General features: G+C 44.7%; 2 protein-coding genes across 2 annotated transcripts; both read left to right on the forward strand.

Annotated features, from left to right (window-relative positions):
* The first annotated feature begins 6,206 nt into the window (after positions 1-6,206).
* On the forward strand, positions 6,207-10,230 carry LOC101783633. The gene is made up of 3 exons (XM_004965760.3): positions 6,207-6,496; positions 7,650-7,982; positions 8,060-10,230. The coding sequence occupies exons 2-3, from the start codon at positions 7,663-7,665 to the stop codon at positions 9,903-9,905; spliced, it is 2,166 nt and encodes a 721-aa protein (XP_004965817.1). The 5' UTR covers positions 6,207-6,496; positions 7,650-7,662; the 3' UTR covers positions 9,906-10,230.
* A 746-nt stretch (positions 10,231-10,976) lies between these two features.
* Positions 10,977-13,344, forward strand: LOC101774478 (putative B3 domain-containing protein Os06g0632500). Its single transcript, XM_022826132.1, is given in 7 exon segments — positions 10,977-11,051; positions 11,140-11,362; positions 11,365-11,427; positions 11,547-11,614; positions 11,732-12,056; positions 12,140-12,342; positions 12,927-13,344. Coding segments are annotated over 7 exon segments (1,200 nt in total). The 3' UTR covers positions 13,170-13,344.
* Positions 13,345-25,055: the final 11,711 nt, after the last annotated feature.

The following is a 25,055-nucleotide window of genomic DNA, read 5'->3' on the forward strand; positions in this document are numbered from 1 at the left end:
GCGGCGGCCGGTGGTTGCGAGTTCCAGTCCCGCCGCTTCTGGAACTCGTACCGGCTCAGCGACGGAGACGAGCTCGACGGCGACGGCCCGCCTCCTCCCCCCACCGAGGATCCGAGCGCCGCCGCGCCGGACGACGACGACCCGGCCCCTGACGCCCCGGCGCCTCCGGAGAAGATGACGGCCGCGGCGGGCGTGGATGGTGGCCGGCGGGCGTGGATGGCAGCTGGCGGCGGCGGCGTGCTGGTGGTACGGGTGTCGGCGTGCGGCGGGCGTGGATGGAGTCGGCGGCGGCGGCGGCGGCGGTGGCGTGCTGGTGGTACGGCCGACGGGTGTCGTGCTGGTGTACCGGTGTCGGCCTGCGGCGGGCGTGATGGCGGCGCCGGCGGCGTGCTGTGGTACGGCCGACGGGTGTCGGCGTGCTTTTTTTATTTTTTTTCCAAAAAAAGGTTTGCCGAGTGTTTTCGGGGCACTCGGCGAAAAGCTGTGCCGAGTGCCCGACCGAAAACACTCGGCGAATATTACTTTGCCGACACAAAATTTCCCGAGTGCCAGATGCCGAGTGTAACACTCGGCGAAGTCGTTGCCGAGAGTATTTCAGGTTTTGCCGAGTGCCCCTGGCACTCGGCATAAAACCTGTGTCCGGTAGTGCAGGAAGTTGCAAGATGGCTATATCTCTACTGGTAGGTTGTTTTATATTACTGCACTTTTTCCTTCGACGAAAGCTATCGAAACAACTCATATACTCCCTCCGTTCCAAATTGTATATTATTTTAATTTTTCTAGATGCATGGGTATTTGTATGCACCTAAATATAGTGTATATCTAGATGTATATAAACATCTACTCCCCCCGTCCCAAATTATAGATCGTTTTGACTTTATTAGATTCATAGACTTTGTTATGCATTTAGATATACCCTATGTCTAGATGCATAATAATATCTATGTATCTAGAAAAGTCAAAATGACCTATAATTTGGAACGGAGGGAGTATAAATTTAGAAAAATCAAAACGACCTACAGTTTAAAACGGAGAAAGTATATGTTAGTAGCCCTATGTGATTTTTGACAAATCGAGGGACCGACGCTTTCGTGCCGATTCACTCCTCGTTGCGATGCGCGGTGAAGGGTGAACCGACCAGGCACTATACCAATATCAGTAGCTAGCTAGTAGTATCCATCACGCCACACGCTCCTGTCGATCGCGTTCGGCCGGCTTGGCTTTTGCTATGGACGCATCGACGATGAGGTCAACATTAGCAAATGCGGAATGGCACTAGGGAGAGTACGGCTACCTCCCTGCCTTTTTGCTCGATTATTGCGAGGCGCAATTTTGACGTGAAAAATGTGTCGTATCTAGCACTCCCACCGGCGATTAGTAGCCTTGGTTTGGCGACGCGACGTGGGTCTGGTACTCGATCTGGTGTGTGCCGGCCTGCTGCCGGGCAACGATCGCGTCGTGCTCTCCGCGTAATGGGGTGGTGAAAGAGAGAGGCAGCAGCATCGTCGTCGCGCGCGCTCGTGCCTGCATGGATTGATCGAAGTGGCTTCCAGACGTGCCATCATCGTGCGGTGAGTGCCTTTGTAACTTTGTTGAAAGTGTTTCTTGTCGGCTCTGCCTGGCAAGCAGACCGTCGTCGTCCGAGTCTCCGAGGAAGGGCCCAACAAGGCCGCAAACACGCTGCCCAACAAACACCTTCCTAAACACAGGGGCCACAGCGTGCACTTGCGACCGCCGGCCCCCCGGCAGCCTACGGGCACGTGTGAGCCCGATCCGTCACGGGTGTTGGGCCGTGCCCACACGTGCGCAACTGGGTTGTGATTTGGTTTTGGATATCCCCCATTTCAATATTTTCAACGTCAGTCAAATGTTGAACGGATCTACATAAATTATTTGAATTTGGGTTCATAGGTTGTTGAATAAATTATCCAAAATGTTAAAAATTGTACAATATCATAACCTTCTTATATTAGAATTATTTTAGAAATGCCAAAGGTTGTGCGTTGCATGCACGCAACCCCAACGTTTTCAGCATATGATGTGCGACCCTTTTTATTTTCTCATGCATTCGTCTATCTTCTTCGTTCGCTTTCCTCAACCCCCTCCCCCTCAAATCCATGGTGAACTAGATACCAATTCATGCGTCTAGCATTGGCATCTCGCTGATGGAGCCGCGTACCGGGTGGGAGGCGGTGGGAGGACTTTTTTCCTCCAATTCAAGATAGTCGACAAGAAAATTTCGGCAAATTCCACGTGAACCCATTACTATATGATTAAAGCTTTACTATTTGGAAGGGTTTTCATGCTCTCAAGTTAAAAAAAGATCCATGGGGAACCTATTGTCAGTATTTTATACCCGACAACTTACCGAGGGGTATCCCGAGGTAGTAGATTGGTAGTTGGTGGATCGTCGGACCTGTAACTCAAAGATAAAAGGTAGGACACAAGACACAAATTTATACAGGTTCGGGCCGCCAGAGTAGCGTAATACCTTAGGTCTTGTTTGGGTGTTGTATATTGCGTCCTGCGCTTGGGTGTTATTTGGTGTTGAGGATTTGATCCTCTGTTGTGGTTATATGAGGTCTTCGCCTATTGATCTAGGGACCCCTGGTCTCCTTTATATACTTCAGCGGGCGGGATTACTAGTCGGTCACAAAAAGGAATTCTAGTAGGATTACAAGGTATGAGTTCTAGTAGGATTACAGGGGAACTTCTAGTAGGAGTCTGTCTTCTTCCTTCCTTGTGGGTACTGGAGATCTATCCCGATAAGCTCTCGAGCACTTCATAGCCAAATGTAGCAGTCTTCGAATACTTTTGAGATCCTCGCCGAGTAGTTTAGTGCTCCTCGAGTACTTTGTCTGGCTGAATCTTCAAAGTTCCTCAAAACTGTCATGAGGCTATGGTGTGCTCAAGCCATTGATCGTCTTGATTTTTTAATCTTCATCTTTGCTGATATGGAGGGCGGCGGAAGTCGCACTCCATATGGAGTAGTCCTCGAGCCTTAGGTTGAATCAAAGAATCAGGTTGAGGGTCAATAAAATTTTGAATCTTTTTATTTCGTCTTGAAAAAAATCAACTGTTGGGTGTAGCTTATCAGCCCTCGAGCCTTGGAATGATTAAATAATCAATCCGAGGGTCTTTAGTTTTCACGCAAGTCATTATTCGAGTTGTATTGCGGCGTCCAGCCCTCGAGCTTATGCGCCAGGTGAGCCGTAGAAGCCACGTTGAGTAGTTATTTAGCGCTTCTTGAGAGCTAGCGGAGCTACCGTAGATGTTCTAAGTAGTAATTGACGCTTAGCCCCGAGCCTGGGAGCTAGCGGAGCCATTGTAGGTACACTAAGCGTCCTGGAGAGTTGTCGCCCAAGCTTGACGTGAAAAAAAGATGCATACATTATGTAGCATATTTGTAGAATTTGGAACTACTAAAATTTATTCAGTTATGAATATAACGTAAATGTTGTGTGTCATGCTCTTATTTCAGCCATAGTTTTCCCGAGTAGTTAGCCTATTACGTTTAGTCTCTCTGTCCCTGTTTAGCCATTGCCACTGCGTGTGAGATCTTTGTCTCGTGTACGCGTACTGGCACTGCTGCTATGAAGATCTTTATCTTGCATCCAGTGTTTAGGTATGATAGAAGATCCAAGGCTTCACGAATTGAGGCGTGTTTTGCTCGAGTAGATTAACAACCATTAAGAAAAGACATTGAAAATAAGTAGTCGGCATTGCGACAAAAAGAGAGCGGGATTGGGCGTAAAGTAGTCATTGAGATTTTTCTACCTTTTGACGAGGAGAGCGCGTGTTGCCGCGCATAGGATTTGTGCCTCTTTAGGGTGTAGCCGCTGCGAGCCTCTAGCACTCGGTGCACCAAACCCGTGGCCGTAGCCTCCGAAATTCGATGGACCAAGTCTGTTGGAGGAGCTTCCGGAACTCAGTGCACAAAACCTATGGCTATAGCCTCCGTAATTCGGTGTACCAAGCCTACGGTTGTCGGTTAACATGCTCCAGAAATAATTAGCAAAGTATAGTTCTGGAGGGTAATTTCCGTCGAGAGGCGTACACAAAAAAATACTCGGCGCGTTGCCCTGCATGCGGAAAACAAGTCAAAAAAATTATATGAAATTATTAAAAAAGTGACTTAGCTTGATTTGTGGATGATTATCGATAAAGCCGTGTTGATTGTTGATGAAGCCAACTAGTCGGAGTCGGACGACTAGTTGTTGATGACGTGGAACCCGCCTAGTTTTCTAGTCGATACGAGTAGTCGAAGTAGACCATCCTTGACTAGTTTTTTAGTCAAGACGAGTAGTCAAAGTAGACCATCCTGGACTAGTTTTTTAGTCGAGACAAGTAGTCAAAGTAGTCATCGGCGACTTGGTGCTACTGGACGTTGGGGTAGCAGTGCTCGCGTACATCTTCTATGTATGTTAGGCTATGATTTTGAGGTCCTGTGGTAACCTTCAATGTGCGTGTAGCACCAATCTCTCAAAATTGCTTTTCACGGAGAGTAGCCGGAGTTGATTATTTGCCTCGATCAGCACGTGACAACAGATCTTTGTCATCTTGGGAATTATGGCGTGAGTCCCTCGGTCTGCCTGATTTCCCAACTCGAATTGGATTTGCCTCTGCCTTGGTCAACGAGCCGCATGTAGCAGCCTGCGGTGGAAACCGACTCGGTTTTCGATTAAAACACGGAGCGCATTGATTCTGTCTCGGTGTAGATTTTTCTGCTCGGAACTCCGACTCAGCGACTTGCTTCTTGTCGAGTAGATTGATCTTGATGACGAGGTCCTTCAAGCTCACCAATCTTGACGATCACCCCTACCTAGCGCTCCAAATGTCGGTGTTTTATATCCAGCAACCTACCGAGGGATATCCCGAGGTAGTAGATTGGTTGGTGGGGGATCATCGGACCTGAAACTCGAAGGTAAAAGCGAGGACACAAGACACAGATTTATACAGGTTCGGGCCGCCAAAGTAGTGTAATACCATACGTCCTGTTTGGGGTGTTGTATATTGCGTCTTGCTTGGGGTGTTGTATATTGCGTCCTGCGCTTGGATGTTGTTTGGTGTTGAGGATTTGATCATCTGTTGTGGTTCTACGAGGTCTTCACCTACTGATCTAGGGACCCCTGCCCTTCTTTATATACTCCAAGGAACGGGATCACTAGTCGGTTACAAGGATGAGTCCTAATAGGATTACAGAGTATGAGTCCTAGTAGGTTACAGGGGAATCCTTGTAGGATTCCGTCTTCTTCCTTCCTTGCAGGTACTGGGGATCTATACCCGACACCCATTTAGCTAGCGGTGGAAGAACACAGTTGGGTTGTGGAGGCGAGAATAACACTATCCGGAGTGGAAGAAAATGTTTAACGGTGCTATTTTGCTGGAGCCTTGCAAGAGGTAGCGGAGGTCAAGTGTCGGTGATGGGGAGACAACAATGGAAAAAAGAAATCGCTCATTTTTTGGGGTATTTTGTGCTCTTACCCTTGTTTTGAAGTGTAATTATAATTTTGGTATCTTTTTTCAACTTTATGATTTTACCCTTAGTCAACAATCAATATAGGGTAAATATGCACAGACTAAGTGCAAAATTATAATGACTTGTGAATATAGTTGAGGACAAATCATAAAGTTAGAAAAAATTAAGGGTAAAACGTAATTGCAATTCAAAGCGGGGGTAAGATAAAAAAAAAGATTTTTTTTTGGGCGTTGGTCCAAGCCTAAAATCGCGCGGTTGTTTGGGCTAAGGGGGTGTTTGGGAACACCCTATTAAAGTTTAACACCTGTCACATCGAATGTTTGGATACTAATTAGGAGTACTAAACATAAGCTAATTATAAAACTAATTGCATAGATAGAGTATAATTCGCGAGACGAATCTATTAAGCCTGATTAGTCCATGATTTGACAATATGGTGCTACAGTAACCATTTGCTAATGATGGATTAATTAGGCTTAATAGATTCGTCTCGCGAATTAGCACAAGGTTCTGCAATTAATTTTATAATTAGCTCATGTTTAGTTCTCCTAATTAGCATCCGAACATCCGATATGACACTGTTAAAGTTTAGCACCTCGTATCCAAACAGCCCCTAAAGCAGCCGGTTGTTTGAGCTGACCGCGATTGCGGGCGCTTGCTGGGCCTTGCGATCTGCTGTGTATGTCTGGGCTCGAGAGCACGGGCACGATGCCACGGCAGCTGTGGTCTGTGCCTGACACGAGGGGCCCCGCTGGCGAACCCTAGATCCGAAACCCGCACTCGGGGCACGCGACTGCCTTATCTCCCCGAGCGATCACCATCGGCGGCCGGAACCGGGGAGTCCCGTCGCCGGCCACGCTCCACCGCTCGCGCGCGTCGGGTGGCATCCCGTCGTCGTCGGGGTCTCGAGTCGGAGCACGACACCCCTTCCGCCGCTGGCAGCGCTCGCCTCGCGCCGCCGACGCTGGCGGGTGGGAGCCCCGCATCCTCGACCCGCAGATCCGCCGACGTCCCCAGGTAATCGAAGTGCCTGCTCCGTGGGGGCCAAGTTTTTGTTAGGCTTTGTGCGTAGCTTCTCCTCGAAATTGGCTTTGATCGGTCCGAGTCGGGCACACCAAGCCGTACTTCGGCGAACCAGAACGATTAGGTTTCTCTCTGCTGGTTCCCGCAAAAAAAAATAAATTGGGTTTTCTCTGCTGGCTACTCGATTTTACAGCATCTATGGTTTGTTTGCTTCAAGCAGCGTACCATGGTGTGCCCTAAACACCCCTTTATCTCTGATTGAGAAAAGGGATCAGTTAATTCAGTCGTTTCTCACGGCCCTTGCATTATTTTCCAGCAATGATAAAATGTGAAGGGGATTTCATCATGGAAGCTTTGTTTAAAATGCTCAAGTGCCTATTATGTGAGCTGAAAATTTCGATTATGCCAAGATTATTTAATCTGAAGTAGTTTGTGGCAGAGAAGTATGGACTGCTCAAATTACTACAGATTGCCATTCCTTTCGTTCACTAGACTACTAGACAATGACATCAAGTCATTTTCAGAGGATCAGCAACCTTCCTTTTGCATGTAATTATGTAAAGCCTATATTTCTAGAACTATTGCTGAATTTGAACTCCTGCTGATGGTTGTTTTGTTATTAAACACTGCATTTAATCTCTGGGGATGTGTGTTACCTCTCTTATGAACTTACTTCCTCCATCCAACTTTGATGCGCGAATAACCAAAAGATAGAAATCCAGTTTTGATCTGCGTATAAGGTTCGGCACCGCCACTCCGGTGCTTATAAATGCAATGCTCATGCACTCAGCCACGTGTCACCCTGCCCCCTCTGTCTCTGTCGTTACACGTGTGTGTATGCATGCATCATGATGCATGGCGCCATGCACTCCACTGTCGCTATTAGGAGTAAAGTCGGCTGCGTCGATGAGTAAATGGAATACATATACGATTTTGTTATCCTTGGTCTTTGCACCCTTTGCTTATGTGCTGATCAAAATTGGATGGATGGAGTAAAATTCCTCAGTGTCTGTTAGCATCTTGCTGGCACATGGAGTTTAACCTTGATTATTTATTAAGATTTCTCACCATCTGTTGCTCGCACATGGAATTTTTAAGGAAATAAGCTAAAATTAGCCTAATTCTTGGACTTTCTGTCTCCTTGTAGGAAGCTGAAACGTATGGGGAAGGAACAAATTGTAGCTGTTCTTCAAATAGGTGGAGAATTCACCACTGATGCAGATGGACATATGTCCTATTCTGGTGGAGAGGCACATGCAATGTTTGTCCAAAGTGACTGGACTTTTAGTGGATTCAAGCAAGAGATATCATCGACACTTAACAACCTGAAACTCGATCAGTTTGCATTCAAGTATTTCCTTCCAAAGAATGATAAAACCTTGATATCTATTTCCAATGACAAGGACCTACGCCGCATGGTTGAATTCCATGCGGAGTCAGAGACAACATACATTTATGTTATGAAGAAAGCTGACAACAGGTACTTGCCTACTTTCACAAATTTCTTGTAATCACACTAACAAGTTGCAGGATGACATGAGGCATTTTTTGTTTCAGGTCAAAGAACGCTGTTGCTGACTCTGGCACTCCTACAGATGCCTTTGCTATTGTCCCAACAACTCAGGATGGGTCTAAGAGACAAAAGGTTTGTGCAAGCTGGAAGAATGTTATAACTGGAGTGGGCCAAGTGTTTGAAGGTCCTAAGGATTTCCGTGATGCCTTACATAAGTATGCCATCGCACATAGATTCCATTACAGATTTATCAAGAATGATTCATCCCGTGTGACTGCTGAATGTACTGGTGAAGATTGCCCATGGAGAATACATGCTTCTAAGTCCCCTGCAAAGAAAGAATTCATGATCAAGAAAATATCTGAAAGTCACACCTGTGAATCAGAAACAGTAAAAAGCCATCGGTTGGCTTCTCAAAGATGGGTTGCTAGTGTCATAAAAGAAAAATTGCGTGATAGTCCAAACTACAGGCCAAGAGATATTGCAAATGATCTCCAACGGGAGTATGGACTATGCCTGAACTATTCACAGGCTTGGCGTGGAAGATCAATTGCTCAGAAAGAACTTTATAGCTCACATGAAGAAGCGTGCAGTCAGCTACCTTGGTTTTGTGAAAGGATTGTAGAGACAAACCCAGGAAGTGTGGCAACTGTAGTGGCTTTGGAAGATTCAAAGTTCCGTTTCTTTGTTGCATTCCACGCGTCGCTCCATGGTTTTCAGCATGGGTGCAGGCCGCTCCTGTTTCTTGACGCGATAACTGCAAAGCCAAATAAGCACTGGAAGCTACTGGCTGCTACTTCGGTTGATGGTGAAGGTGACGTGTTCCCAGTTGCATTTGGTGTTGTGGATGATGAGAGTCGTGAAAATTGGCATTGGTTTCTGCAGCAATTAAAATCTTCACTTAGTACATCTCGAGCTATCACATTCATATCCAATGGAGAACATGGACTTTGGGATGAAGTATCTTCAGTTTTTCCTGATAGTCATCATGGCTACTGTGTGGAGTCTCTTATTGAAGAATTTAAGAAACAATTGGACGATGCATGGACTGAGGAACTAAAAGATGCTATGGTTGAGCATCTTAAGAAGGCCATATATGCATGCACTACTGACGAGCTCAATCAATATATTGAGCTCATAAAAAATGCATCTGATAAGCTTGCGGATTGGCTTTTGGAGATCAACCCTGAGCGGTGGTCAGATGCCCGTTTTAAGGGGGTACGTCATGGACAGTATTCGTGCAATATCTTTGGCACTGTTTCTGAGTGGATTCCCACGAGATATGAGCTTTCAGTTGTGCAATTGGTTGATACGATAAGATGCAAGCTGATGGAGATGATGTACACACGCAGGGAGTCTTCTAATGCATGGACTGAGGTATTAACTCCATCAGCCAATCAGAAACTGCAGGAAGAGGTGAGCAAAGCTCATACGCTAAACGTCCTCCCAGCAGAAAATGATGAAAATGGTAGTAACATATTTAAGGTCTGTGATGACTCGGTTAATGTTGTCAACCTTGCCATATGGGAATGCACCTGCCAAAGGTGGCGTATTTCTGGGTTGCCGTGCATGCATGCAATCGCAGTGATTGAGCGCACTGGACAATATGCATATGACTACTGTGCCAAATACTTCACGACGGGATGGTACCGCTTGACCTACTCCCTGTCAATAAACCCCATACCTGATGTCATTGTGCCTGTTACATTAATTGATCCTGCTCAGAGCCCAGCAACACACCCATGTCCAGTTCGAACCCGTCGCCGGGTTGGCCGGCCCAAAGAGAAGCCAGCTGATCCTCGCATTGCAATCAAGAGGGCAGTGCGCTGCAGCAGGTGCAAGGGTTATGGCCACAACAAGGCAACTTGCAAGGTTCCTATCAGCACATAGTCTTGGGTCAGCTCTGCAATGTACATTAAGGTGGAAAGTTGATCGTGTTATTCTCTGCAATGCTAGTGCTTCCGTTACTTTTGATAGACTGATATATGCTCTAGTGTTCATTTTAGCTCCAAACTGCTCTGTATTTTGTCCATTGCTTAGACTAACTGTACTCAGTTTGTGAAGTAAACATTGCGGCTGACATTGTGGAAAGCGTTGGAGGGTCTGTTGTATTGCAATCCAGTTTGCTCCTTTTTCTTTCCCGTTGTGGCTGCTGTGTGGCTTTCTACCATCTCAACAAGGCCGACAATAAATTAATATTCGAAAGTTATTCTCATTCCTTGCAATCCAGTCATCACAGTATGTTATTTGCTGTTCATCATTGTTCTGACATTCTACTTGTTCTTTCTGGACATTTGACATTCTGCTGTTTTGGCTTGTTTGCGGTGCTATGTTTATCGAGCTTAGACTGAACAAGCTTCACACTAAGCATGATTTGTGCAATTTTGGTTCCGGGCCCGTTCATTTTTGTGCTGCTTCAGCATATTTGAGTCCAACAAGATCATATTCTATTTGTTGATATTATTTTTCTTCCTTGATGGATTGGGACATGAACCTTTGTTATTTCTGAACAGGCTGTTGTGTTCTTTTGATTTCAACATCTTAGGCACCAAAGGCAAAGGGCGTAGTCCTACTCGATGACGTTCTGATGAATAACTTGTCAGAACGGAGTGCCATTTGGACACGACTTCAGCAAAAAAAAAAAAAGAATAACACATGATTTCAGCATTATTCTCTCCTTGTGACGCATACCAATACCGAGCACTGTGTGCGTGATTAGCCTTTTGCCATCTGGCGTTCTGACCCCACTCCACAGTGCCTGTTCTCAAAGCTGACGTGTCGCTGAGCTTCAGACTGAGAAACTGTTCAGTTGGGCAGAGGCCCTGGCAATCCATCGATGCTCTTCTCCTCGGGGACTCCAACCGTCGCCGCCCGGCCCCGTCCCTCCCCCTTTTCTTCCCGCCGTGCACTCTCCGCGCTCGCACTGCCACCGTGCCGTACTCGTTCGTTCACCCAGCGGGCATGGCGCCCTTAGTGCGCCGCGCGCGGCCCAAGTACGCTGCGGCGCTGCTCTCGCCGACCTGCCTCCACAAGCTGGTAAGCACGTGGCCAACGGCAACGAGACGGCCTCGTCGTTACGTTCCGGATGTGCTAACACGCCTACGCCGCGTTGTGTTGTGTGCAGCGCGTCCCTGGCGAGTTCGCGGCGTGGCTCGGCGGCGAGGCGCGAGCGGCGGCGGCGGTGCTGCTGGTGAGCCCGCTCGGCAAGGTCTGGCACGCGGACCTGCGCCGCGCCGGCGGAGGCGGCGGGCCCGGGCCGTTGCAGCTCGCCGGCGGCTGGGCGGAGTTTGCGGCCGCGCACGGCGTCCGGGCCGGGTGGAGCGTGGTGTTCAGGCTCGAGCGGCGCGGGTGGCCACCCTCAGGGCGTTCGACGCGGCCGGCTGCCTCGCGCGATTCTGCACGCCTCTCGCAGGTGAACATCATCCAACATAAATTCGGCTTGTACAGTGCTACCACTAGTAAAAAAAACAGAGCTCAACTGGGCAAACTTGGGCTGTTAATTTCTTCAACAATTTTCGCATGGCTGCGCAGGGGTGGCAGCAGGCAAGAACAGGCCCCGGTTCATCAGAGTGCTTAACGCTGACGATCTGGAAAAGATGGTGACCGAGCTAAACCTTCTTCGCTTCGCACTACCATACTGCTAACTGAAACTAGCATTCAAAAAGAAAATAATGTCTGCACATTGCTTCTTTTAATTGGTGTCAACATTCTCTCAGAGAATCCCTGACGAGTTTGTGCAAGAGCACCTGACTGACACTCACCCAAGCAGCAAGAGGGCCATGATTTTCAGCCCTCTTGGCAAGTTCTGGCGCGTCGAGCTAGACCGCGACCAGCCAGGCGTGCTGCTCGGCGATGGCTGGGTGCGGTTTCTGACGGCTCACGATCTTTCTGAAGGGAACATCCTGGTGTTCAGGTATGACGATAGCATGGTGTTTACAGTTGAGGTGTTCATGCAGAGCGGGTGCCTGAAGGAGTATGAAGCAGCAACTGCAGACATGACGGATGATGCAATAGGGAGGCAAATCACTGTGCCTCAACAAGGTGAGCCAGCTCACTGCACAAGTTCTGAATGGCTTCAGTTATGTATTGCTACTTTATGATTATGGGACATATTGATTGTGCAGGTGACAAGGAGCTTTGTGTTTCACCTGTCAAGAAGAAAAGGAAGACCAGGAATGAAAATACTTGTTTGGCTGTGTATCGCAAGAAGCCGAATCATTCCCCAATTTCCGTGAAGAAGGCTGTATCGCAGAAGAAACTTGTCAGCATTGAGCCACGTCATTCATTCACGAAACGGATTACCGGCTATAATCTTACTAGCCTCTTTGTGAGCACTGAGCACTACAATTCCTGCTATTTCTATATAGTTTAACTGCCTAATAAACATACTCGTTAACGAATGAGAATTTAGTCAATTTACACTCAATGCAAATCAGTCTCCTTGTTCAGTTAAATTCTGAAATCTGTTCTTCGCACTGAGGATTTTCTCAGTTAAACAGGTTTCAAATCTCATTTAAAACATGCTACATCGATTTGAATAATATGGTTCCTTTTGATTATTTGTGCAATACCTTGAGATAAATGGTTGTAATAGCCCTGTCCTGAATTAATAAGAATCATTGCAACTTTGCAAGGCAGGTACCGTACCTGGTTCTAATATAAAAATGAAAAAAATACACTTAGAATGCAGAATTATCATTTTTCAGAAAATGCAACATATTCACTGCCATTTTGCACTTGTTTCAAGCTAGACAAGTGTGCTGTTACACTGCACAAAAACTCTACTGAAAGTCCATGTTCTACTTAATTACTCTTAATCTTCAGCATCTATAGTGGTACATGCAAAATCTATTTTTTGAAAAATAGTCACAGCCCTATCTGAAGCATTTGCAAAATGTGGTAACAATGCAGGCGGTGAAAGGGTCATTTTGCTCTTCCGTTGGTCTTGCGGGAGCATGTGAAATCACACTGAAAACGAAGATGGGCAACACAAGATCTTGGCGGGTACGGTTCAACACCACCAACACCTATGGCTACATAACTGGACAAGGTTGGAAAAGGTTTTGCCGTGAAAACAAGCTAAAAGAAGGCGACAGCTGCACCTTCAGCGTCATCGAAACAACTGTCTGGCATGTTACGATTGTGTCCAGCTAGTAGGAAGCTAGGAGTCAGTCCCAGTATTTTGCTCGCCAATTCCACTTGTCACAGGTCAGCTCATGGTCAGTGATTTTCATGTGAATGTTAGTATGTGAGAATATAGAACTCAAATTATGGTAGTCCAATGAATGTTTGGGTCACTAAAAGTCTGAAGCACAAGTATATTTGTAATGCTGGCAGATTAGTTGATGCACATCTGTAGATGTGCTAATCTCCTTTCTTGCCCAGTGTCCACCTTCTGCATCTACTAATCCTAAGTTGCTCGCTTATCGTTCGTACATACATTCTCAATTCTGTTTAGAAATCAGAATTGACAGTAATACCCAGAGGTTCAGAGGATAAGAGCACATGCTACTTGAGCTTGTTTTGTAGCAAGGGAATCCGATGCTCTGCTCGGCTCTTCTGCTGGTTCGAAGCAAAATCTCTCGTGTGACTTCAAATCTGGAACTGGTTCCTCATTACCCAATGCAAGCTTTGTCCTCAAAATCTTTCACCAGGGTGATCGAATTTCACTCTTTTCAGGTGAGCGCGACAGTGAAGATCTCATAACACCTACTAATTCTGATGGTTGCCTCGCAGAACAGTTGTGTTTTTGTTCATTCTGTTTTTCTTCAGATTCAGTGGTTTACAGCTTGGTAATAAGATGAACACAAATCTTGGTTAGAGCCAAGTTCCTGTCACTTGCCAGATGATAGTCTTAAGCTGAAGATTTGAGTAAATATTGTGCCAGTGAGAAGCTCTATCCAAACTGATGAGAATCAGGTTCTCAGGTTTAGTTCACTGAACAATACAAAATGCCTCCGATGTCAAAATCATGAAGCATAGTTTATTAGCTTTAGGGTGCTTAAAGAATCATTCAAAAACAGAAAAGGGAAACCTTTATTAGGTGAAAAGGTTACTAGATTGTACTTGAACTACTAGAACGACTAGGTTAGTAAAATCTTAAGGTTTGTTCCAGAAAGACTATAGCATTAATAGTGGTTAATCTTTTCCAAAAACCTGGTGTACTTTTTCAGAGAAAACTGGTACTCCCCAAGTACAGAAAGGCCCTTGCAAGCTCCCTTAGCTATACAACAGTCTGAAGATGGCTCTCCTCCGTCCAATGTTGTCTAAAGCGATGGCACAGTTCTCTCCCTCTCTTTTTGTTCCTCCACCAAAAGAAAACACAAAAGAACGTCGCAGATGCTATTTGAAGCCAAGACTTGCATAAAGTGTCCGCTGGATATATGTAAAAAAATGGTTTCAATCTGAACTATGGACACATATATTGTGATCTTCTCCTCGAAGTGTCCTTTAAACATCTTCATAGTATCTTTTGCTTTTCAGAACTATATATAAAAAATGGTTTCAATAATTGGTATTTGTATCGCGCAAATTTAAATTTGATCTGATCATGAATTCATGACCACAACTCCCTCAACTGCGATAGTTGTGGGAGCAGGAAATCTTGCAGATGTCTCACAATTTGCACAGTTGAAAGAGAGAGTGTTCAAGTATATGCCTTGGGAATTTCTACTTTCTCAGAACGATATCTCCACCATCTCTTGAGAATATTCAGATTCACCAGTCTTGTTCACAAAATCTGCGGATTGACAGTCAAAGAAACAGAGTAATTGGTAATTGCACCCACCCGGAGAATGTAAGCGGTATAAAGTGGCCCTGAGTACCGGTGATTCGGCGCCATTGGTGTAAAGCGACGATCTTTTCGGATCATTTTTCAAGAAGAGGTCCAATGAATTGTCACAAATCATTGGCTCGTTCTTATCTAACAAGAGGACATTTGCCATGGGAGGATTCGATACCTCTAAAGTTTCTCTCGAGAATACTTGATACCCCTAAATGATGATGGCTAGAGGGGGAATTTCGAACGTTAACGGAAAGAAAGGATGAGAGCTCAGAGACAAATTCATGTGATCCCTGTAAGTTGGATCGAACCTTTTGCCGGGAAAAGCTTGGTTCACATGTTCTCAAGAGCTTGGATGCTGGCGATCCTTGTCGACCGTGTTGTGTGTATCGATTCAGGTTTAAATTTGCAGTTTTAGTTGAATTAAGACAAAATTATGTCAAATCTGATTTGTATTGCGATGGGTTTAGATTGCGGCCGAACATACGCAGAATGAAACAAATTGCAGGCAACACATCAAACAACACATCAAAAAAATTTGTGCTCGGAATTCAGAATCAGATTGCCAACTTGTGATGGCATGGAGGAAATGTCACGGCAGCGAGTACAAAAGGTGATTATAATCATCTAACGTGACACATTGATCGGCCGAGAGACATGGTTACATTGCTAGGCTGGAACACGGTTCTGGCCTATAAGATACCACTATACATGAAACGGGGACAAGTTCACGGGGCAAATGTTGTTCCTCACCAAACTTTTGTCGGAGAAGATCGCCATACTTTCTCATTCTATTATTCTTTAGCGGTGCATTTTGTGGTTAAGTAGTGTTTTAAACCGCGAGTGGTACGTAGCTGTAGAATATGTTCATTGCACTGAAAAGACTATACGATCGACAACCAAAATGGCACTCCATTTGTGGGCAGAAATTCTTTTCTGTTTTGTAGCGCGGACATTTCAGAGCTACTATGGAAAAAGAGTGAGCGTTTTTATTTTGTTTTGAAGAAATCCCACGCCATTCGTATTTAGAAAACAGTTTAATGATGCGAAATATATATTGACGAGCTTTGAAGAAATGATCATTTTGCCCGTCTTATTCAGAATCATTCAGATATAGATAAAAATATTTAAAAATGTGGAAGCAAAAGTTTCATAATTTTTTATAAATTTAATTACAACCCAAATTTAATAGTAGGAAAGAAATTATGAACAGGGCTCTTAAAAATAATTTATCAGAAGCAAAAAAACCTTTGCAAATCGCACTTGGATGAATAATACGACAATTGTTGAACAAGTTAAACTGCTCAACTGAATATGTTTGATCACAGTGTTAGTCTATGATTCCTAACTAAATTCCCATTTGCTGTCCTCCAACTCTCTGTTAAATATTAGTAATACTCATCCATTGTATGTAGTGCTTGCCAGAAGATGAATTGCACCATAAGATGCAAACTAAATGAAATATGTTTACACACCGTAGATTTTCTAGTTTCCCTTCAAACTCGGTTTACTTTTCATCTCACCTATAATTGGATAGCCAAGGAAGTAAACGTTTATTATTTCTGTATGAGCCATTAATTACATGGCAATTGGAGGCCATTAATTTCCATTATGGAATCACAAATTTTGTTTTGTTTAGTTCAGTTAAACGCATCATGTTGTGAACTTGTGATCCCATTCCCATCTAGGTCTCACTGATGAATTTATAGATGGTAGCATCAGCAAGTTGAACTGTTGAAGACTAGGAGACTGCACTATTTTGTTATTCAGTGAATAGCTACCTGTCGAGGATACAATTAAATACACTGGGAAAAGAAATCTGAAACTCTGATGCAGACCAAGGAGGAAGCCGGTATACTATTCAACAGTTCATCTCTTCACACAAGATTGACATTTTTTAAAAAAAAACGACTGGCAGGAAATCTGCCCGGCATGTATTGATAAAGAACGTGAACAAAATTCACATGGTTACAGAAAAGGGAAAAAACAGCACACATGTGCCTACTCTCCTGGGGATTTATTGCCTCGACCTCTTGGCGCCCGCCAAGTACCACTTTTCTCGCTTCTCTTTGATCTTTGCCAGGAAGGAAACCGGGCTGGAGTAACACAAGACTGACAAACGAACTGATGATCAGCCACAGCTCTTTTCTTGATCACTTGTATCCCTCGTTTTTCTCAAATCTTAATAGCACTCATCAGGCCATCGCAGTACAACTGATCTATAGCAGAATCACATGCCATGCCACATGCCAGCCTCTCAGGAGAAGATGAAAAAAATTAAACTAAAGTACAAAAACAGCTAAGAATTTTATTTCAAAAACCAACTTCGTATCCATTTATATACATCCAAAAGCTCGTCCAGCATTGCTTTTATTTAGCACAAACAGATTTACACATCCTTTACATAGTTACACAGATTTTAGCATAGATCCATCCATAGCCATGCATGCATGGACTTATCATCAAACATGAATAAATGACAGAAGAACCAAGTAGAGTAGTGACCATCAGCCTGAGACCAGCAGCGAGAAGCAGTAGAGACATCTAGCTAGAGAGACTAGAATAGAGAGAGCCTGAGACCCAGGTAGACTAAAGATTTCATTCGCAGGTGACCTTGCCGGTTGCATGGACGCATAGGCTGCTCAAGTCTCCACGAACTTGGTGGAGGCATGGAACTTGGCGATGAACGCCGACGCCTTCATGTCGACGTCGCGCTCGCCGACGTACCACAGCCCGTCCTCGTCGCTCGGCCGCACCTTCCTCGACGACCGCCGCAGCTGCTCGTACCCCGGCTCGTCGGCGTCGTACCCTCCTGATGACCCGAAGCAGGAAAAGCTGGCTCCCATGTCGGCGATCTCTTGGAGTAGCTTCTTCTCCTTCTTCTTCTTCTTCTTTCCTCTCGCTAAGCTTCTTGGAGCACGGACAGTTGTCAGGCACTAGCAGTGAGCTCACTAGGAAGCTGCCGCTGCTTGCTTTCTGTCTTCGGAGGGCAGCCGGCCCTCCCCAATTTATAGGGGAGGGCGTGCTCGCAGCAGACGGCCAGGATGCCCCGAATCGCCTCTGCGGCAGCATCCGACGGCGGGGATCGGTCGCCGCAACGTGCGAACGACGTGTTGTGCACGTCGGCACGAGGCGAAGAAAACACTACAGACGACGGTGCACCTGCTGTGCCGCACGGTGAATACTTGACTGCAGAAAGATTCTTCCCTGGACTTCTCCAGCTATATCCTAGCCGCCTGTTTCATTCTCTGAACTCTCTCTGAATTGAAGGTCTGAACAGGGTAACAATGCAGTGTTTTTGGCGTGATGCTTTCTTCAGATAATTGGATTTGAAACGTCATGAATAAATTATGGTAATAATGGAAGGCAAACAGTATTTGGGGGCTTCGATTCACAATCAGATGAAGTCATGAACCTAGCAACTAGCAAGCTAGTCCTGCGTTTAAGGTAGAGCTAATTTTTAATCCTTTCTGACATCACGTAATTCAGATAAGGGATCGGTTGTTGAGATGAGAAAAAGTTTATGGCGATAAGCCGGCATCTCAGAGTCACTAATACGTCCGGTCATTTCAGGGTCATTTTTTATAATTGTTGTTCATCAAGATTTGGCCTAGCTATGCGCTGATCACTACTATTCGCTACCTCATGCAGTAATCGGTCGTACAAGTTGGACGGTAGCGGCTTGATTTTTGCATAGGTAGCTTCACTTTGGTGCCCTAATTATTGTACCCCTCAAGTGTGAAGCAAAATTCTACAAGGTCGCGTAGCACTGTTATTTGTGTTCGGTCTTATCGACTTCACAGGTAAAGCGATGTGTGCAGGTATAAACGGAATTGCCCACCTTTCTTTCGCAGCTTAAGCTACCTTGACGACTACGGTTTGCCTTGAGCAAATTATTTGCTCAAAGAAGACAAAGAACAAGCATTCACATAACTCTCTTATTCCTTATTACTCTCTCCGTTTCAAGTTATAAGTCATTCCAACTTTCTTGGAGAGTCAAACCATTTCATATTTGATCAAAATTATAGAGAGGATCACAAAGGTTTATGGCACCGAATGGATATAATATGAAAATATATTTAATAAAAAAACTAATGGTACTTATTTGGTATCATAAATGAATGTTAGTACTTTATTGTATAAATTTGATCAAACTTGATATGCTTCGACTCTTCAAGAAAGTTGGAATGACTTATAGTTTGGTATAGAGGGAGTACCATATATAGGACATATACAATCTCATCTAATTGTTCTTGTTCTTCCTACCTTTAACTTGCATCATTGCACATGTATCCCACAGCAAGCTACATACACCTCCAGGTCAATGCAAGTAAAATGAGAAAGATCAGTACCAGTACCATAGTTTGGTAGGACCGGTCAAAAGAAGAACAAAACTTCCCAAAAGCTGCCACTAATCCCATTGCAAAGCGCAAGTTGCAAGAGCAGCCTGCCTGCCTAGCTACAACTTTGACAGCCTTTTGAGAAAGAGTACTTGCACGGCTTGCATTGGCTCCTACACGCCAAAAATGAATGCAGGCACACTGCATGTATAATGCATAGCATGCTGTAACCACAATGCTTTAAGATGGCAACTTTTGGGCAGAATCCTGTGATCGTGATCTCTTGATCGGAGGTCTATGATTGTTAGGCGAGAGCTATGCGCGTAGATGGATGTAGTAGATACATATTTTATATGTAGCTTGATGGCTTTTTTGTGTTTTGTCTATATATTTTTATTTGATCATCTAGCTAGTTGATGTTGCACCAATTGTATTCGTCTGTTGATCTCCAGCTGTCATCACAAAAGATCAGACGCTACAGAGAAGATGAACCTCTCATATATGCTGTTCATGCATGTAGGCTTGCTTGCAGCCTTGGAAAGACGTCACGCACTGACTGAAAGAATTGAAAGGATTGGAGATCTTTCTCAGCTAGATTCTGCACATGTAAAATCTTTGCTTGTGCTAGGCTGTTACTCCCAAAATGGTACTAGCGAAATTATGGCTGATCTCCTTTTATCTATATGTTTATATGTACAAGAGAATCCTGTCCAGAGGCAAATTAAGTGAGTGCACTAAAAGATTTGGGATAGTAAAACAGCACTGGTTTCCGGTAAATAGCACTCCAAATCCATGTATTCACAAAATAGCACCGGTATCATAGAATGGATTCGTAAAACAGCAGTGCACCTACTTTTTCTTCACCGTTTGTCATTTCTTCACCAGCAAATACACCAAATTACCCTTGCTGGCACAGACTTCCCTTCCTACTCCTTCCATCTTAGATTGAACATCGAAACAACAATTTCACCGTACAAAAAAAACATGCAGATTAGAAAGCATGATAGAAGAGCCCCCAAATGGTTTTTTAGCTCATCAAAAGTGAAACTGGGCGCGTGGATTTTTTCCCCCTCCATTTTCCCTTGGACCCGAAATGGTTTTTTTAGCACGTCAAAAGTGAAAGGGAAAACAAAACAAGACGCGGGGAATGGGCAGTAAAATCATGAACTCGCATGCAGGATGGTAGTATTTACTAGAGTGAAAAACAACACGTACTGGCGCTGAAGCCAAAAGAGAAATGGCTAGGTGATACCGAAAAGAAAAAAACGTCTGGTTAAATTGAAAATCGACCGTTTACGGACTCCAGCCTGGCTGCCCGTAAACAAGCCTACCACTTCCAAGCATGCAACCTACGGTTTGGCCAAAGCTTGGGAGGAAATGAAATGTCAACAAATATGAGGGGAACATTAGTCTTTTGCGTTGAATGAAATAGTGGGAAAAAATTAAAACAGGAGGGAAATGAGGACTGGTGCTGTTTCCAGAAACATATGGGTGCTTGCAGTACTATTTCACGAACGCAAGAGTTATTGGTGCTGTTTCCTGAACACGCAGGAAACAAGTGCTATTTCCTGGATTCCCCCTGAAGAAGGTAGGCTAGAAATGGGAAACTACTAGCTGATGATGACCAACTTAATTTACTTGTTGAAACTCTAGCATAGGTCATTAATAACCTTATCCAATTTAGGCTACTGGTTCTCTAAAGCTTTCTCATGTTAGTCTAAGCAATGAATAATATACTGCATAGTTTTGCATGCAACAGTTTTTTCTCAGTTTGTATGGTTTTACATATATAGTAGTACTAATTAAGTAGGGCTTTCATAAAAAAAGCTTTTAGGTAATAATAATATAAGCTGAGCGAAGACAAATTCCACATCAACTTAATATCAGTGCTTCCGGTAGAGGGACTAGGTGAGCGTAGTCATAGATAGGTTGGGTTTTGAAAAGAAAACAAGAATAACAAGAAAGTTAAAAAAAATCTAGATAGGGCTATGATCTAGCAGCTTGAGCTTGGCTTCTTAAGGGATTTATCTAAGATGGATTAGGGTTCGATGTCGTTAGTTATACAAACCAATCTTGAACATTTCGGGGTTTCAAGAGCTATTGTGCTAGCTCTACCTATATTCACATGACGCCATCTCATAATTATTTTGAGCTAATAAGGTCACTTTGCATTCTCTGTATACCGTATACGATATGCGTAAACATTACTTTAAAACAAACTTTCTAACGATTACAAGATAGCAAAACGGTGACTGTGCATTGTACATTTGGCATTTGTCCTTCCGGAGTAGAGAGATGAGTAAAGCAACACCCCTATAAACTTGCTTTTAAAAAATAAAGCAGTGCCTGGGACAAAAGAGGGTTTAGGAAGTGAGCTTTTCTAGGCTCCAATTACCTGAGTGGCTATTCGGTGCTACTTGCCCAAAAAGATGCTTTCCTTTTAACCTCTCCACTTAAAAATTGCTTTCAAGTGCTCTTGCTTTTGTTAATTCCTCTGTTTTGATGTTCCGATAGGTTTTATCCGAAAGCCACAAGTCGGTAACTCAGGAATTATTCCCCTAGGTTATAGAGTTTATATTGGAGATATAGTCATGTAGCTTTGAAAGTGCAAATCAATTTAAATAATTGTGTAAATCATCCTCATCGGTGATGCATACTCGAGTACATCCGCATGCTGCTATGGGGCTTAACAAGGAAGAGATGACGCAAATTTCAGGTTATGGGGATGTTTAAATTTTAATTGGCATGTAATCACGATAATTAAGCTAGATGGATGTTGTTTGGGTTGGAGTCAATGTTTGCAATTGCAAGGGAAAAGGGAAAGATAAAAAAGGTATATGGTGAAAAAAGCTACATGGTCGCGAGGTGTAGGAGAGAGGAGAGGTTGGCGATTGAGTTAGCGCCAGAGGCAAGTGGTAGCTAGAGCTTCTTTACCGTTATAATTTTGGATCAAAACTTGAACCAATCAAAAGAGAATAAGTTCAGCCACTTGTTGGGAATAACAAGCAACACTTCTTGTGATGAACTTGAGGATAGTTGCAACCAGCAGCGGAATAATAAACACACAATGCAAGTGACATAATAATTTACGTGGAAAATCTTCTCCAAACCAGAGAAGTAAAAACCACAGGGCAACCAATCCACTCCCAACCTCTTCCACTATATTTCAATAATGGGTACAAGGAGTCTTCTTTAAAACGTATAGAGATACATCTCAGCAACACCAATGCCAACAAGACAATTGCAACTTTGATACAACAGCAATAGCAACAACACCAAAGTAAAATTACAACAAGAGGTAACACTTTCAGCTTTGTTGAAAAATAGATTTTGTCCCCTTCAGAGTTCTACTCACACCGAGCAAACCACAGGGACTGGAGTTCAACAAGTGTCCCACAAGCTGATAAAGTTCTAGCTAAATTGGACCACATTTGACACCTCATATCATACTTTTACCATAACTGCGCACTGTTGAATCTGCTGCTAACGGAGCTGAAGAACTCCCCCTCAAATATAATGCTCCACAAACCAAATTCTCAAACAAACCATATAGATCAAAAGCTACAAGTATAGAACAAGCTCACCAAATTTGGCGCCAATCCAACTCCATTTGCACCTCCAATCACAGACTTGACGATGGTTGCACAGGACACACCAATCCGGATAGCAAGCTTCTCCTCCTCTCTTCTTAAGTCTCTCCTTTGTTGTTCTATGGACTAAAGTGGCTGCTACTCTCTTGTCTCTTCAGCAACTCTCTCACACCTGAGCAAGGTATATAAGAGGCTAGGGTTTGCTCTTTGCTCTCAAATCCATCTCCACCATCCATCAAGGTGGGAATCGACGGCTCATATCCTGCAGGTCGTATTGGACTCTTGGCCTTATTGTTTCTTCATGTGAAGGGATATTTGACCCAACCGCACCAACGAAGTATCTCGGGTTCATTAGGAGGATGGTTGAAACTACCATGCATGTCGAATTATTCGAGTAGAGAATTACAGATAATATCCCTTTTTGAGTTTTTTCAGTTACTCCCTCCGTTCCAAATTACAGGTCATTTTAGCTTTTCTAGGTTCATAGATATTAATATACATTTAGACATACACTATGCACCTAGAAATACTAAAACGACCTGCAATTTGGGACAGAGAGAGTACGAAGCATAGCAACTAGTACATGTACTAGTTAAACTCACAGGATGCCCCGTTTGCTACTGAGTTTTCCCTTCCATTTGTAACATAAGTGAAACTTAGCTTGTTTTGACCCGTAATTCATTATTATCTTTGCGAAACCGTCATGTGAAAACAACTACTAGTAGTGGCAAGCTAGGATCACTGATAAAGCCGAGTGGAACGGGTGTAGAGGGAGCAAGCGCTTGCAGTGGACGTTTCGAAATGGCCGAACGATGATGAGAGGGACACACGACCGGATCGAAATTGCAATCTACTGCGCTGGGCGAGATCTATTGTGGGGTGAATACAGACGGAGAACGGGTTGAGAATAAAAACATAAGATAAGCGCCAGCCCAAAAGAAAGAAAATACAGCCCAGCAACTGCCTGCCGCTCGCACTCATAAAGAGGACCGCTCTCCCCAGGAGTACTATTTACTGGGCTGGGCCAAATGTATAATAGAACGATAGCCCATCCATCGTTGGCCGATGATATCGGCCTTTGGGGTAAGATTAGCCCGTGAATGTACTTTTCCCTCGCAACGGTGTGTGGTGTTTGTATGGATGGCAACGAGCACATTACCCGTGAGTAGAGGGTTTACAAACCTGCATTCGTGGGCAAACTTTGTACCCATACCCACGCTCGTCACCCACGGGCACAGTCTACTAGAAACGTATAGGAGGTTTTCTATCATAAGGCAATCCATCAAAAGTTGGTGAGGGATTAGAAACACTAAAGTGCAACAGGATTAGTAGAGAATCTAAATCATTAGACATTTTTCCTCATAAAAGGAATCGTAATGGGGGGGGGGGCGAAGCGGGCGACAGAGGGTGGAGGGGGAGGCGGGAGGAACGAAGGAACGGAGGAGAACCCTAGGAATCGCTTATATAGTCATATGGGTTCGCGGGTTTGCGGGCACGGGTAAGATATTTTTATGCCCGTTAATTTTTTGCCTACGGGCACAAACTCAAACCTGCACCCGTGCCCGTGGACATAAAATAGAACCCGTATCCTCACCTTACAGGTTTTTTTGCCTGCGGGCATACGGGTAATTTGTGCCCGTTACCATCTATATGTGTTTGGCTCCGTGGGCTGCCGCAAGGAAAAGTAGGTAACCAAAAGGAGAATAAAAGATAAGACGAGATTCTAAAACAGTTTTTTTTCCCAAAAGAAATTAAAGGAGCCAGCCAGACGGACTGACGGAGACGTCGTGTAGCCTCGCGCTTGAATCGGTGGTGGCCTATGCTGAGCAACAAAATTCAACGCCCAACGCCCTTTCTGACACGCAGACGTGCGCATCGCTTAATTTATCAGCGGTCGTAGCAGGTTAGTAGCCGAGGTTCCACTAATTACTACCCACGCGCTGGTTTCCCACCTAAACTAATCCTCCGGTTTACTTAACCAAACTGCACCAACCGCTGAGCACGTTGGTGGAGCAGGGAACAAAGCAAAGGAAGCGGACAACCGGAAAACGCCTGCTCCGCTCCGCCGCCGGCGCGTTGCTGGGGTCCGAAGCGGATATGAGATAATGAGAGCGTGGGTCAAGGGCCAGACCGCCAGGGGCCCATCGCCGGACTCCGTGCGCCGGACGGCGTGCGACGACGACGACAAGATAGACGTAGCAGGGCCGCGACGATCTCATCATCCACGGCCACGGGTCCTTCGTTAGTAGTAGTAGTAGTACCATATATACGCACGCGCGTAATGGGAAAAGGGGAGGGGGAAAAAACAAGGAGGAACCGAGGAAGGGTC

The sequence above is a fragment of the Setaria italica genome, chromosome IV (assembly GCF_000263155.2).
Source record: "Setaria italica strain Yugu1 chromosome IV, Setaria_italica_v2.0, whole genome shotgun sequence".
NCBI lineage: Eukaryota > Viridiplantae > Streptophyta > Magnoliopsida > Poales > Poaceae > Setaria > Setaria italica.